We start from the raw sequence: 13,267 nt of genomic DNA, 5'->3' as shown, positions 1-13,267 counted from the left end.
TAGAATTGTTGATGGGTAAAAGGTTATTGTCCCTTCTCAAAACTATACTTATGAGTTTCATGATAACCAAGTATTTTATTTTAGATATTTTGCTATTCTTTTTGTTTTGTTTTGTTTTGTTTTACTTTTACATTGGCATGTGTTTTACTTTCATTAATAGGTTTTTTCATTAAAATATTTTATTCTTTTTCACATAACCTTATACATTGAAACATTTTTCTGGCATCACTCTTGTTTGCATAACTCTCAAAATGTATGAATTTATTGCCTTCATTTTTTCCCTAGAGTAGTCTGCTTTTTGTGCTAAATTTACATTCTGTATTTGATATAATTACTGAATATTTAAATACCTTAATTCAAAACTTCATCCAAAGCTTCCAGTGGTAGTGGTGGTGGTGGTGGTGATGGTGGTGGGGAATTGTATTTTTCTATTCATGCTGAATATACACTTTTGAAATCCTTTTGATCAGTAGAGGCATAACCTAAGTACTGTCCTTAATTAATTTTAAGTAAATAGCATTGCAAGGAGTACTTAATTCCATAGGAAAGGGACTGAGAAGAGGAAAGACAATGCCAGTGTTATAGAGGGCAGGAAATGAAGAGTAAAGAATAAGAAGTATGATTCAGAACAACCTGGTGGGGGGACAAGCATATGTCAGAGATAAGGTGTAAGAGGAACTTAAGAATGCTATGGTGAGAAGCAGTTACAAGGTTTTCATTGGATTTATGATAAAATGGCTTTGATTTGGATATGTTCACACTATCTAAATCATTTTCAGGTCTATTCTTCCATTCAAATCTAACTAGCCTTTACTGAGCACTTATATGGACAAGGCACCATGCTAGAAGCTAGAGATACAAAGACAAAACAAAATAGAAACTAATTTTCATAGGACTTTACATTGAATTCTATCTGCTGAATCTGTGATCTCAGCCATATGAGTACTTTCTACAATCATGTAGATCCTAGCCCACTTTAGGCTTCTTATCCTCTCTATAGCTCTTCTTGCTATAAATAGACCATAGTAACATAATTTTGTTTTGTTTCTGTCACTTTTTGAACTTTTTAATTTTTTAAACTAAAAAAAATTATTAAGAAAATTTTCCCATGTCTACATGATTCATGTTCTTTCCCTCCCCTCCTCTCACCCCCTCCCATAGCCAACACACAATTCCACTGGGTTTTACATGTGTCAATGATCAAGACCTATTTCCATATTATTGATATTTGCACTAGGGTGATTGTTTAGTCTACATCCCCAATCATATCCCCATTGAACCATGTGATCAAGCAGTTGTTTGTTTTTTTTCTGGGTTTCTTCTCCCACAGTTCTTTCTCTGGATGTGAATAGCATTCTTTCTTATAAGTCCCTCAGAATTGTCCTGGATCATTGCATTGCTGCTAGTAGAGAAGTCCATTACATTAGATTGTGCAACAGTGTATCCGTCTCTGTGTATATGGTTCTCCTGGTTCTGCTTCTTTTGCTCTGCATCAATTCCTAGAGGTCATTCCAGTTCACATGGAATTCCTCCAGTTCATTATTCCTTTTGGTACAATACTATTTCATTACCAGCAGATACCACAATTTGTTTATCCATTCCCCAATTGAAGGGTATCCCTTCATTTTCCAAGTTTTTGCCACCACAAAGAGCAGGGCTATAAATATTTTTGTACAAGTCTTTTTCCTTATGATCTCTTTGGGGTATAAACCCAGCAGTGGTATGGCTCGCTCAAAGGTTAGGCAGTCTTTAAAGCCCTTTGAGCATATGAACTTTTAAATTTTAAATGTATTTTGTTGTATTTGTTGTAACCCCATCGCAACTGAGTCTCTTGTTCCAAATAAATAATATTTAAGCAAATCAAATCAACATTTTGGCCACATCTGAAAATGTATGTCTTATTCCTCACGTTTATTCCATTGTTTCTCTGCTGTGAGAGAATGCTGTCATTCCTCTGAATGATTGATTATTAGAGTGAACAGAATAAGGAAGTCTTTCAGAGTTGCTTTCCTTTAAGTTATTGTGATTATTATGTAAATTATTTTCCTGGTTCTACTTTTTTTCATTCTATTTTCATTTTCAGTTTTCTAAACCCATTGTTTATCTTTGCATTGTTTTGACTTGTAAAGTAGTTCAAAATTTTTTTCTCCTAAGATATCATTATTTAATTTGTTCTAGTTCTACTCCCTTTACTCTGCATCAGTTCATAGAGGTCTTCTAATTTCTCTCTGAAACTGCTTTAGCACTGACCCTATTTAAAAGTCATCTAACTTTTTTCCTGTTACATATAATATTTGCTCTTCGATTTAGATATATTATTTACTACATTTAGGAAGGGTCAAATTATTCCTATACTTCCTCAGTTTTTTAAATAGAAATGGTGATGAATTTTTAAAAATTAATTTATTTAGAATATTTTTCCATGATTACAAGTGCCAAGGAAAGGACTATATTTTTTTATGTTAACCATGCAAAATTTAGCCTAGTTTTTCATTCTCAGATTCCATAGACACTAAATCAATGTGGCCGTTACTACCTTAGACAAGCTAAACCAGCTTAGCTTCATCTGTTCCCCCTCATATTGCTTACCTCTAACTTCTTCCTCAGTTGTCCAGCTCTAGTAAAAAAAAAACTTCATACTTGTATTGTAGCTATCTTATGCAAGTGGCCATTTCCTATAAGAAACATCAAGTTGGAGTTCAGAATTAGAACCCCAAAGAAGCCAGGAATCAGTTAAAAGACCATTGGGGCAGCACTATATGAGGAAGTGGATCCCAGGCAAACCAGCTCAGTTCTGAGCATAAGTGAGAGGGTGAAGGGAGGTTTTGGGTACTCTCCATTGAACCTCTGTAATCTACTTCAGAATTAGGATTAGCCTAAATCCTCTGAGCTATATCCAGTTCTTCTGGTCTATCTCTATTACAACCTGCATTCTGCATCTTAAATAATTCATCAATAAATTGCCATCAACTTCTACAAATCATCTCTGAAAAAATAAAGCCACTTACCATCATTTGATCAAACTAGTCCTATCATCTGCAAGCTAGAGAGCAGAAGTTGTAGCCAAGCTGAATTTGGAACCTCACCAGAAGCTTTCCCTGAAAGGGGGATGGCCTACTTCTCACTTTAGTAGATTTAGTATTAGTTTTCCTTGAAACCTCTGTCCTTCCCCGCCTTCCCTAAGTTCCCAACATCCTCTGTTAATATCATCCTTAGTTAATTAAAGAAATAACCAGTTATAAGAAGCAATTGTCATCTTACTATTCAGACCATCTTCACACTGTGGAATTCTCCATATTTGTTAGGAGTTGGCAGTTGGGAGAGACTCCCTGCTATGGGAGATCTTCATAGGCTTTCCACACAACTTTTAGCCTATGAATTGATCCCTAACAACTAGAGATATCTTCAGTATTGGCAATTGCCTTTCAAGCCATATTTATCATCTAAATATATCTAGTTATAATCTGCAAAGGAGCCATTGTGCATTGGGGCCCTCTGTGTTAAGGACTCTCTCTTAGCTTTTGACTGCAGTTGGTTAGATTGTTACTGGCCCAAAGACTGCCCAACCTGGGGCAAGCTGAGTTGTGCTGCTGCCTGTCATTATTGCAGCCTGAGAATAATCTTAACAGTATTCGGTAGTGGTCATGCTGGCTTAAGGTTTCTCTCTTGGGGGTCCTAATCTTTCTCCCCAATACAGGCCAGTTTTTTCTTCTTCAACTTGCCTAAAATTTGTCTCCAAGATGATAATAGGAAGCATTTATATATAATTTTTGCAAAGCATTTTACATATATTATTTCCCTGGATCCTCACAATAACCCTATAAAGTAGGTACAAATTAATATCCTCAATTTACAGATGAGAAACTGAAGCTGAGAAAGATTAGGCTGAGAGAGAATGGGCAGGGTCAGCAGTTAGTAAGTTTCTAAGGCAGATTTCAAACTCAATTCTTCTAGATTCCAAGCACAACACTTAATTTATTGCACCATCGAACTGCCCCTAAATTATTCAAGTTTCAGCTCTGTTTCTAGATGGTGCTTATAACAAATAAAATTGATATAGAAGATTATATTTAAAATTATTAGGGTTTTATTGTAATCCATATTGGTAATTAAGCCACGTGCCTGATAAGAGCTAATTCAAATGCTGAGCCATCACCTCTGCCCACCTTGCTTGTTCAGCAGGAAAGAGAGCAAGAACCAATCCTATTCTGAATCTTATACTGCTGTTTTATGTTAGCTTACATCACCATGTAAGGACAGTAAGCAAGTTGAATCATGGGAAATGTAGTTTGAAATGAGATCCAAATGTCCACAGGAAGTTTAGATCAGGGATCTCAAGATCAGTTCAAGGAACCCCAAATTTCCAATATCACAGTGCCTAAATCCTGTCTTTGAACATCTTTGGGGAGAGCCCAGTATTTTTGCTTCTCACTCTCTCCCCCAACTCAAGCTGATCTCTCACCTGTCATTACTGGAGATCAAGCATATTTTAAATAAAGTCCTAGATAGGTGGGAGGAACTTAGTCATAGTCATCCTTATTTATGCACAATTCAAATTCTTTTCTCACAATTCATTAGAAAGTGTTCTCAAGTGGAATTGGACTTAGCTCTAACCTCTCACATCTTCCTTAGAAACCTGTCATTATAACTTTATACTTTTTTGTTGTTTAACAAAAGCACATCTTAACACTTCTATTTGTTTTACCACTCTGTGCAAAACTTGTGCTTTCAAAGAGACATCCATATTTAGGAGAATTGTAGGGCAAGAGACTTCTGGCCACAATAACATTTATATTACAGATTTTGAAAAATCTGTACCTCTGAAAAAAAAGAAAATGCCAGTGTTTTGAAGGGTTTCTTATTATTGCATTTTTGTGAGATTGACTTTTCATGTTATTTTGATAACTTTGTGTTTTTTTCTCACTGTGCTGTCATCATGTCCATAATTTACATACAATGTCTCTAGTAAATTTATAGTTTGGAAATATATTCAAATGAATGGATGACTTTTCTAACCTAATGACAATTTTTAAAAAGTGAAAACTTGATATTTAAACTTCTAGCTTTAGAACTATCTAATAGATATTTAATTTATTAATTATTAAATATGACAAGTAGCCAGAGAAAAATGACTATCATATCTTGTTCATGGTGAATGAGGGTGGGAAAGCTAGGCAAAAATTAATGCACACCCCAGATTTGGAAGGAGAAGATTTCAGAGATCAGATATTAGATAGGCAGCATGCCTTTGCTCAAAAATTACACAGGAGAGTATAGCCTAGAGGACTAGGATCCTCTCAAAAACAAAATACCGGGGAATAAAATAAATTATTCTTATAAGGCAGAAAAGGGGAATATATCTCAATGCTATATATATATATATATATATATATATATATATACACACACACATACAAGGAAAACATCAACTAAGGTAGTTTTCTGGCCCTCAAAGACTTATCTGCTGCCCTCCTCTTCACTCTTTCCTTTTGTAGGGGGTATTACTTGTCATAACCGTTTCTTTCCTGTGATGCCTACTCTCTGACCATAATGCACCCCCAATTTCCCCCAATTCCCAGATGCCATGCACACTTAGACTCTCATTCTTGGATCATTCAATTCTCATAGGTTAGCGTTTTTCCTTATCTTGCCAGAAACATGACTCCATGAACCTTGCCTTTCAGCTCTTTACCATGCTACCTTTATTCTCCTTTTCAGCTTTATCTTCCCCTCACTGTGATCTTAGACTCCACTTCCAAATTGGCCATTCTTACTTCTTTCCAGGTCATTATTATATTATAATTTAGGTGTATTCCAGTCCAGGCCTGTACTAGATCATTTCAATGATTCAGTCTTGGGATTTGAAAACCATTGAGGACCTTATAGACCATAAAATAAAATAAAAATAATTTTGATAAAAGACTAAAATAATAAAGATATTGACAAAATTCTACTCCTCTCTGACTTAGTCTTCAGGCAACAAGCCACACTAGATCAGGAAAGCATTCCCTAGAGAATGCAAATTTGTTGTGGGAGCAACACATTCAAGTTTGTAACAGGGTCTCATCCCAAGAATGGGAAACTTAAATTCCATTCAATCCAGAAGCAAGAAAAGAATATTATTTGAAGAAGAAGAGGTTTAAAATGGTATAATAATTTAATAGCTGGTGGAATAGTCTGGGTGCTAATCAGATAGTCGTAGGGCTGATGGATTAGCCCAGGGCCTAGTAGAGTAGCCTCCTTGGAGCTCCCAAGTATGGACTACCAGTTGTGGAGCTGAAGGATTCCAGCTCCATATCCCTTGGCTGATGTAGTAGCATCCCTTGAGCTGATGGAATAGCCCTGAGACTGATGGAATATCCCAATAGATAATTGGATAGTAGCTGCAGGTGTGGAGTAGCAACCCAAGGAGTTGATCAGAATTTATATATTTATTTAGAGTCTGGGAGCTTGTCATCTCCCATTCCAAGGAAGTCTCCATCTTTCCCCAAAACCGTAGAAAATGGGCATGGTCATATTAAGGTGGAGGTGTATTTTGGGGCTTGACACCTACATCACAGGAAATAAGGGGCATATGGAAGTTTGGGGGATTCTTCTGGAATGCCAGAGTCCTTAGAATGCATGTCCCATGTTCCCTCATTGAACACCTTATCGTTTGTCGAGAGGTCTTGGTACCCTTCTGGAATGTGAACGTGGAAGGGGAAGATGTAGCCCAACAGAAAACCATTACAAGCAATTAATTAAGTTTAACATTTCAGAACTAAATAAAAAGCAATATGAGTAATTAATAAAACAGATCAGACTCAAAGCTGGCAACCAGTATCGAACATTACAGATCCAGTACATGGAATAGGTAACTGATCAACTGCAATTCATGCTTGGCTAATGCTGAAAAAACACATTTTGTAGCTGATGTTTAAGCAGGATTAACTGATGAGAAATATAAGATTTCAGAGTACAAGACTTGTTTCTATTACTGCCTGCTCCTCTTCTCCATTAAATTAACCCTACACTGGGTCTTTTAAACTTTGGTCTGCAGGGAATCCAAACAACCCAGAGTGCACTCTACTGTAAATAATCAATAGTGCATAAGTAGGCTCTAGTTTGAGTCTTCAAGGAGAACGGAGAAAGGGAATAAAGGAATGGGAAGGGAAGGAGTAGAAGAGGAGAAGACTTTAGTCATGGCAAACATTATAGTGGGGATGTGGTTATGTTCCCATTATTTTTAGTGTGTGGCTGTGACTACTTGTCCTCAGTGATGGTTCCAATGCTCCACTTGCCATCTGCACCCCTCTCTGTCTTCCCAAAGGCATAACAGTGGAATGAATGAGGCAACAACACAAACTTGTATTTCTCCTATCATAAGCAGAATCAAATTAAATGTGACAAATGCAAGAGCATTACTCAAATGTAACAGAGATATATGATGCACAATCCATTGGATCCCAAAGGTCCTTTTTGGAAAGAACTTATCTTTCTTTTCTCCTGCTTTGGCAATCAAAGCTAACCTGGAAGGAAAGGAAATATCTTCTTTTATCCTAGTTTGGTAATCAAGGCTCACCTGGAAGTTCAGTCCTTTTTTTTTTTATCCTGGGACTCCATTCTAGGAGCATAGAGCCACAACCAGTAGGCAATGGGTCACACAGTCGCTCAGGGTCACCCAGCTGGGAAGTGTCTGAGCCTGGGTTTGAACCTAGGACCTTTCGTCTCTAGGCCTGGCTCTCAATCCACTGAGCTAGCCCAGCTGCCCCTACTTTAGGTTGGAGTTTCTTTAGCAGATGTAGTTTTTACAGGGTCGGGTTGCTAGCCCCACGCCCAACCCTCCTCCTTTTTCATCCGGGCTAGGGACAGTCCTTGGCCCAGGAGTGGTAAGGGTAGGCAATTCTTAGTTGCTCCTAACTGGAGGTTGAGTAGAAGTTTTTCTGTCCCCACACCCCAATGAACATTGTACAATGCGGCATTGACATAATGTAGAAATGCTTGGAATATTATAGCTTGGTTTGTGTAAACAAGGAAGAACTAGTTGCTGGGCATGAAATCTCAACTCCTTTATTTCATATCCATATTCTCCCTTTATCCCTGATCTTTTATCTTCTTACCACTATATCTTTAGTGGGCTTCCCACAAGGAAAGGTAGCTGCTGCTGTCCATTAGAATCCCTTCAAAAGTAAATGGTATGTCACTAGGATTTCAGGGTGTGATTTCCAAAGTGGAATAGAATGTGGTGGAGCCTATGTGAAACTGCTTTCAAGAACTCCAGAATTGAATCTTGATCAGTTCCACGACAAGACCCCTTACACAATAATGTTTGGTCCAGATAAATGTGGAGAGGACTATAAGCTGCACTTCATCTTTAGGCATAAAAACCCAAAGACAGGCATCTATGAGGAAAAGCATGCTAAGAGACCAGATACAGATCTGAAGACCTACTTTACTGATAAGAAAACACATCTGTATACATTAGTCTTGAATCCAGATAATAGCTTTGAAATATTAGTTGATCAAATGGTTGTGAATAGTGGGAACCTTCTGAATGATATGACTCCTCCTGTGAATCCTCCCCAGGAAATTGAGGATCCAAATGACCAGAAGCCTGAGGACTGGGATGAGAGGCCAAAGATACCAGATCCTGATGCTGTCAAACCAGATGACTGGGATGAGACTGCTCCTGCTAAGATTCCAGATAAGGATGCTACAAAACCTGAAGGCTGGTTGGATGATGAGCCTGAATATGTATCTGACCCAGATGCAGAGACGCCAGAGGATTGGGATGAAGATATGGATGGAGAATGGGAAGCTCCCCAAACTGCAAACCCAAAATGTGAATCAGCCCCTGGTTGTGGTGTCTGGCAAAGACCTACCATTGACAATCCCAATTACAAGGGCAAATGGAAAGCACCTATGATTGATAATCCTAACTACCAGGGAATCTGGAAACCAAGGAAGATTCCAAACCCAGATTTCTTTGAAGATCTAGAGCCTTTCAAAATGACTCCTTTCAGTACTGTGGGTCTGGAGCTGTGGTCCATGACATCAGATATCTTTTTTGACAACTTTATTATTTGTGCAGACCGAGCAGTTGCAGATGATTGGGCCAATGATGGGTGGGGTCTGAAGAAAGCTGCTGATGGGGTTGCAGAGCCTGGTGTAATGGGGCAAATGTTTGAAGCAGCTGAAGAACGTCCATGGCTTTGGGTGGTCTATATTCTCACTGTGGCCTTGCCGTTGTTCCTTGTGGTCCTCTTCTGCTGTTCTGGAAAGAAACAACCCAGTGCTGCAGAGTATAAGAAGACAGATGCTCCTCAACCAGATGTGAAGGAAGAGGAGGAAGAAGAGGAGAAAGAGGAGGAAAAGGAGAAGAAAGATGAAGAAGAGGAGACTGAAGAGAAACTTGAAGAGAAGCAAAAAAGTGATGCTGAAGAGGATGAAGACAGAAAACCTAAAGCAGAGGAAGATGAAGTTTTGAACAGATCACCCAGAAACAGAAAGCCACAAAGAGATTCAAAGAATTTAAGAACTTGATCTGTGATTCCCTTTTCCCCCTACCCTGGATGTGATCCTAGGAAGAGGACCTGGGATACACCTTATATGTTGAAACCCAGAAAAACCTCAAGACTTCACTATCAACAGATTCCAGTCAAACACTATCCACTGAAATTTTGAGCATCTAGCAGTAATTAATTACAATTGTGATATAAAGAACACCGCATTCCTGTAGAAAGAAAGCATTTAATGTATGGGCTATGGATTCTGGATGTAACATAAAGCAACTAACCTGGTGGGTTTTTTTGTTTATTGTTTTTGGTTTTAAAATGCTAGAATATTGCCAATCTTCAAGAACTTTGGCTTAATTTAATGTATTAATCTATCCATGGAAAAATAACAGCAAAGTTTAGAAAATGCTAGGTGATGAATTGCAGTTTTTATAATGTAGTTTTTTTTATAAACTTCGATATTCAAAAAAAAAAAAAAGCAAATGGTATGGAGAGGAGACAATCAAGCTGCATCATTTTTTCTCTCTCCTGATTTCCTTGAAAAGCATGCTTCATTCATATATACACTTTCAGTCATTGTATATACTTGGATTTTAGCAAGCCTCCAAATAATGTTTCTTACATTCTTATGATTCTTATGGAAAAGATGGAAACATTTCAGCTAGATTTCTATTCAAAGTGGTTTGGATGACTTGAACAACTGATGATTAAGAAAGATTCTAGGCTCCCTGTTCCAACTCCTTATAGAACTCATAGGTTGTTCCCTCAAAACATGTCTACTGTTGCAACCTCCTAAAATAAAAGTAATATATTCTTCATTGCCTTGTTCTCTGGGGAGAATGGACTCAAATTTAAAGCTATTACTGAAAAATTTGCTCCATCAAGTTTAGAGGAAATTACAAAGTATATATACTAGACAACACAATATGAATGAGCCCTCCTTTTGTGAATAAAGTAACTGCTCAACCAAGTAAATCCTTGATTTTACCTAAGGGCATGCTTTCCAAAGTCCCTAATGTAGCAATTTGGGAATAGGACATGATGGAGACTTCTAGCTCCTCTCTTGTTGGGTTCCCAGGTGTCATTTCATTCAGCAATCTGAAGTGGGGATGGCCTTGACAATCAATAGCTATTCTCTTAAAACTGGAAGTAAAAAGTCTTCTGAAGTGGCTGTAGAGCTCAAGGAGACTCAAAACTTAGAGAGAATTTAAGAAGACAAAGGAGAAAGTTTCATGCCAATAAACTTTGGAACTGGGCTTATAGGAGTATGAGTAGAAGAGATCCAGAATAAAGAAAAAAATGTTCATTATGGCACAGGAATTCCATAGAACATATCAGGGTTATTAATTTCAGGGATGAAACTGGGATGAAGGAACACTGGCCCTCATTTGTTTCCACTGTTGGACTAAGAATCAGTCTTTCTTCCATCCCTCTTTTTATTTACTTAATTACACATTGATTATTCACTTTCTCTATGTTTCCAAAGCCATTGCTGTGCCAGGGAAGGTGAGGCACCAATTAGGGAAGAGAAAGAGAACAAGAGGATCAATGGATGCTCAGATCAAGGCAAGTAGAACCAAGAAGAGAATAATTTCCTGTTCTTCCTATCATGAGAAAAAAAAAAACAGTGATCATCATGGCTAAGCTCAGAAGTTTTGTTGAGCTTCCTGAGACCATAAGCCTGTAGGGGGATTATTTAGCCTGGTGAACAATTCTAAGGGTGTTAAAAAAAAAGTAAAGAAGCAGAGATGGAGCTAGGTACCCAGATATTACCAGATGCTAAGAAGCAAAGAGGATATTGGTATTTGGGATTGTGAAATGAGAGTAGAGTCCCCATCCCCATAGCTTTCTACTATATTAAAAAATAACAGTAACGGTATTTGCCAGGACCATTGAAACACCTGACAATGGTTATTTTTCAACTGCCCTCCCTTTTTTTTCTCATGCCTGATGTTTTTTCAAGCCTTTATCTGTTCTCTAATATGCTTTATATTAGTTGTGATTTATTTGCGGCTCTCTTGCTCAGTTTACACTACCAGGTTGGGTCACCAGAGAAGTAACTGTGACTACTCCCAGTGTTTAAGGGGTAACTCTGAGGCTTCTCCTAAATGGGTACACTTTCTCTTTAACAACTGGGGAATAGAATAAGTTCATTCTTTAGCAAGTAATGGCTAGCAAAATGGCACCCAAATAGATTATAAAGAACAATAGTTTCAAAACATTTGCCCACAGGTACACATTCTCCCACAAAGGCTCCAGAGTCCAAGATGGCAAAAGAGTGGTCATGAAATTAAAGTATAACTGTATTGAAGCACATAGGTAGAGAATACACATAGCCAAGGCAACTCCTGACTCTGGAAGTGCAGTCAATTGTCCTTTCTTTTTCTGGAGTATCCTCATGAAGTTTCTTAGGAGTCTTTCTACTCTTCTTGGGTATGTCCTTTGCAAGAACAGGTGGTCCAGTTAGGCTTATTCCTTCAAAGGGCCAGTTTATTGGCTAGCTGAGTAGAGCAGAACATTTGGTGGTGTCAGAGTTTATCATGCTTTTCTCCAGTTTCAATGTTAGTGAACTTTTTCATCCAGAAAACAATCCTTAGTTAAGCAGAAGCTTATTCCCTTTAACTTCCTCAGAACCCAAGTTTTGAAGTGGTCTGTCATTTATTTATTTATTCATTCATTCATTCATCCATTCACTTATTTGTTTATTTATTTATTTATTAAACCCTTAACTTCTGTGTATTGGCTCCTAGGTGGAAGAGTGGTAAAGGTGGGCAATGGGGGTCAAGTGACTTGCCCAGGGTCACACAGCTGGGAAGTGTCTGAGGCCAGATTTGAACCTAGGACCTCCCGTCTCTAGGCCTGACTCTCAATCCACTGAGCTACCCAGCTGCCCCTAGTGGTTTGTCATTTAAAAAGAACTAGGGGAGGAGATGGGAGAAGGCTTGCCTCTCCTATGGATAAATCCTTCTGGACTCAAAAGTAGTATACTAAGCAAGGCTTAGGGCCCTGTTGGTAAACCTATAGCACACTGCTAAAGCATGCTGAAGGGGGCTGCTTCCTTTCCACTCTCCATACAGTCCTGAGGACATTCCTCACATCACTTACCCCTCTTCCCAGCAGTCCAAAAGGAGTGCTTCCTCCCTTCCCTGTCTGGGATATGGCAGGGTTCTCACATGCAGCATGAGGATTGAAATTTGGGCACTCAGTCTCTAAGGTCTCTAAAAGGTTCACCATCACTGCTTAGGGTAATTACTATGGGTTCAGTAATTTTCACTTCCCATACACATTTTGAAGTCTTATATATATGAACATCTGGGGCAAATAACAGGGGCTACAATTGATAGAGCATTGTAGAGACTTGAATTCAAATCTGGTCTGGGAAACTTAACTAGATGTTATAAAAGGGAATTTTTTGTTCTCTTTGAGTTTACACTTTGAGATATACTTTGGTTAACAATAACTTTAGTACCCTTACTTAGTACCTCACTAGATTGTGAAGACAGGATTAACTCTCCTTTGTCTACCTTTTGATTGAATCAACAAAAACTTGAACTAGGTAGAAGAGCTTACAAACCACTCAGAAAATTCACACTCTCAGAAACTTAATCTGTCAGGAATCTGTGAACCCTTTTAATGAGTATTCACTCCCTCCAGAAGTGGATCCCACAAACACTGTCCCCTGGGCAGTGCTAGACAATTTGGAAGCTGTGATTGGCCCCTATGTAAAGGGGAAGAGACAAGAACCCACTATAAAAGGCCCTGAATTTCTAGGG

At 38.2% G+C, this 13,267-nt stretch overlaps 1 protein-coding gene across 1 annotated transcript; it reads left to right on the top strand.

Moving 5' to 3' along the window:
• Positions 1 to 8,233: 8,233 nt before the first annotated feature.
• Positions 8,234 to 9,704, top strand: LOC123239995 (calnexin-like). The gene has a single exon (XM_044667333.1). The coding sequence runs from the start codon at positions 8,305 to 8,307 to the stop codon at positions 9,520 to 9,522; it is 1,218 nt and encodes a 405-aa protein (XP_044523268.1). The 5' UTR covers positions 8,234 to 8,304; the 3' UTR covers positions 9,523 to 9,704.
• The last annotated feature ends 3,563 nt before the right edge of the window (positions 9,705 to 13,267 follow it).

Source organism: Gracilinanus agilis, chromosome 3 (assembly GCF_016433145.1).
Source record: "Gracilinanus agilis isolate LMUSP501 chromosome 3, AgileGrace, whole genome shotgun sequence".
Lineage (NCBI taxonomy): Eukaryota > Metazoa > Chordata > Mammalia > Didelphimorphia > Didelphidae > Gracilinanus > Gracilinanus agilis.
The sequence above is the reverse complement of the archived record's forward strand: the minus strand, read 5'-3'. Positions and strand labels throughout refer to the sequence as shown.

What these genes read in the sequence shown, in the direction of transcription:
- LOC123239995 (XM_044667333.1), top strand. Translation starts at nt 8,305, where the DNA reads ATGTTTGGTCCAGATAAATGTGGAGAGGACTATAAGCTGCACTTCATC.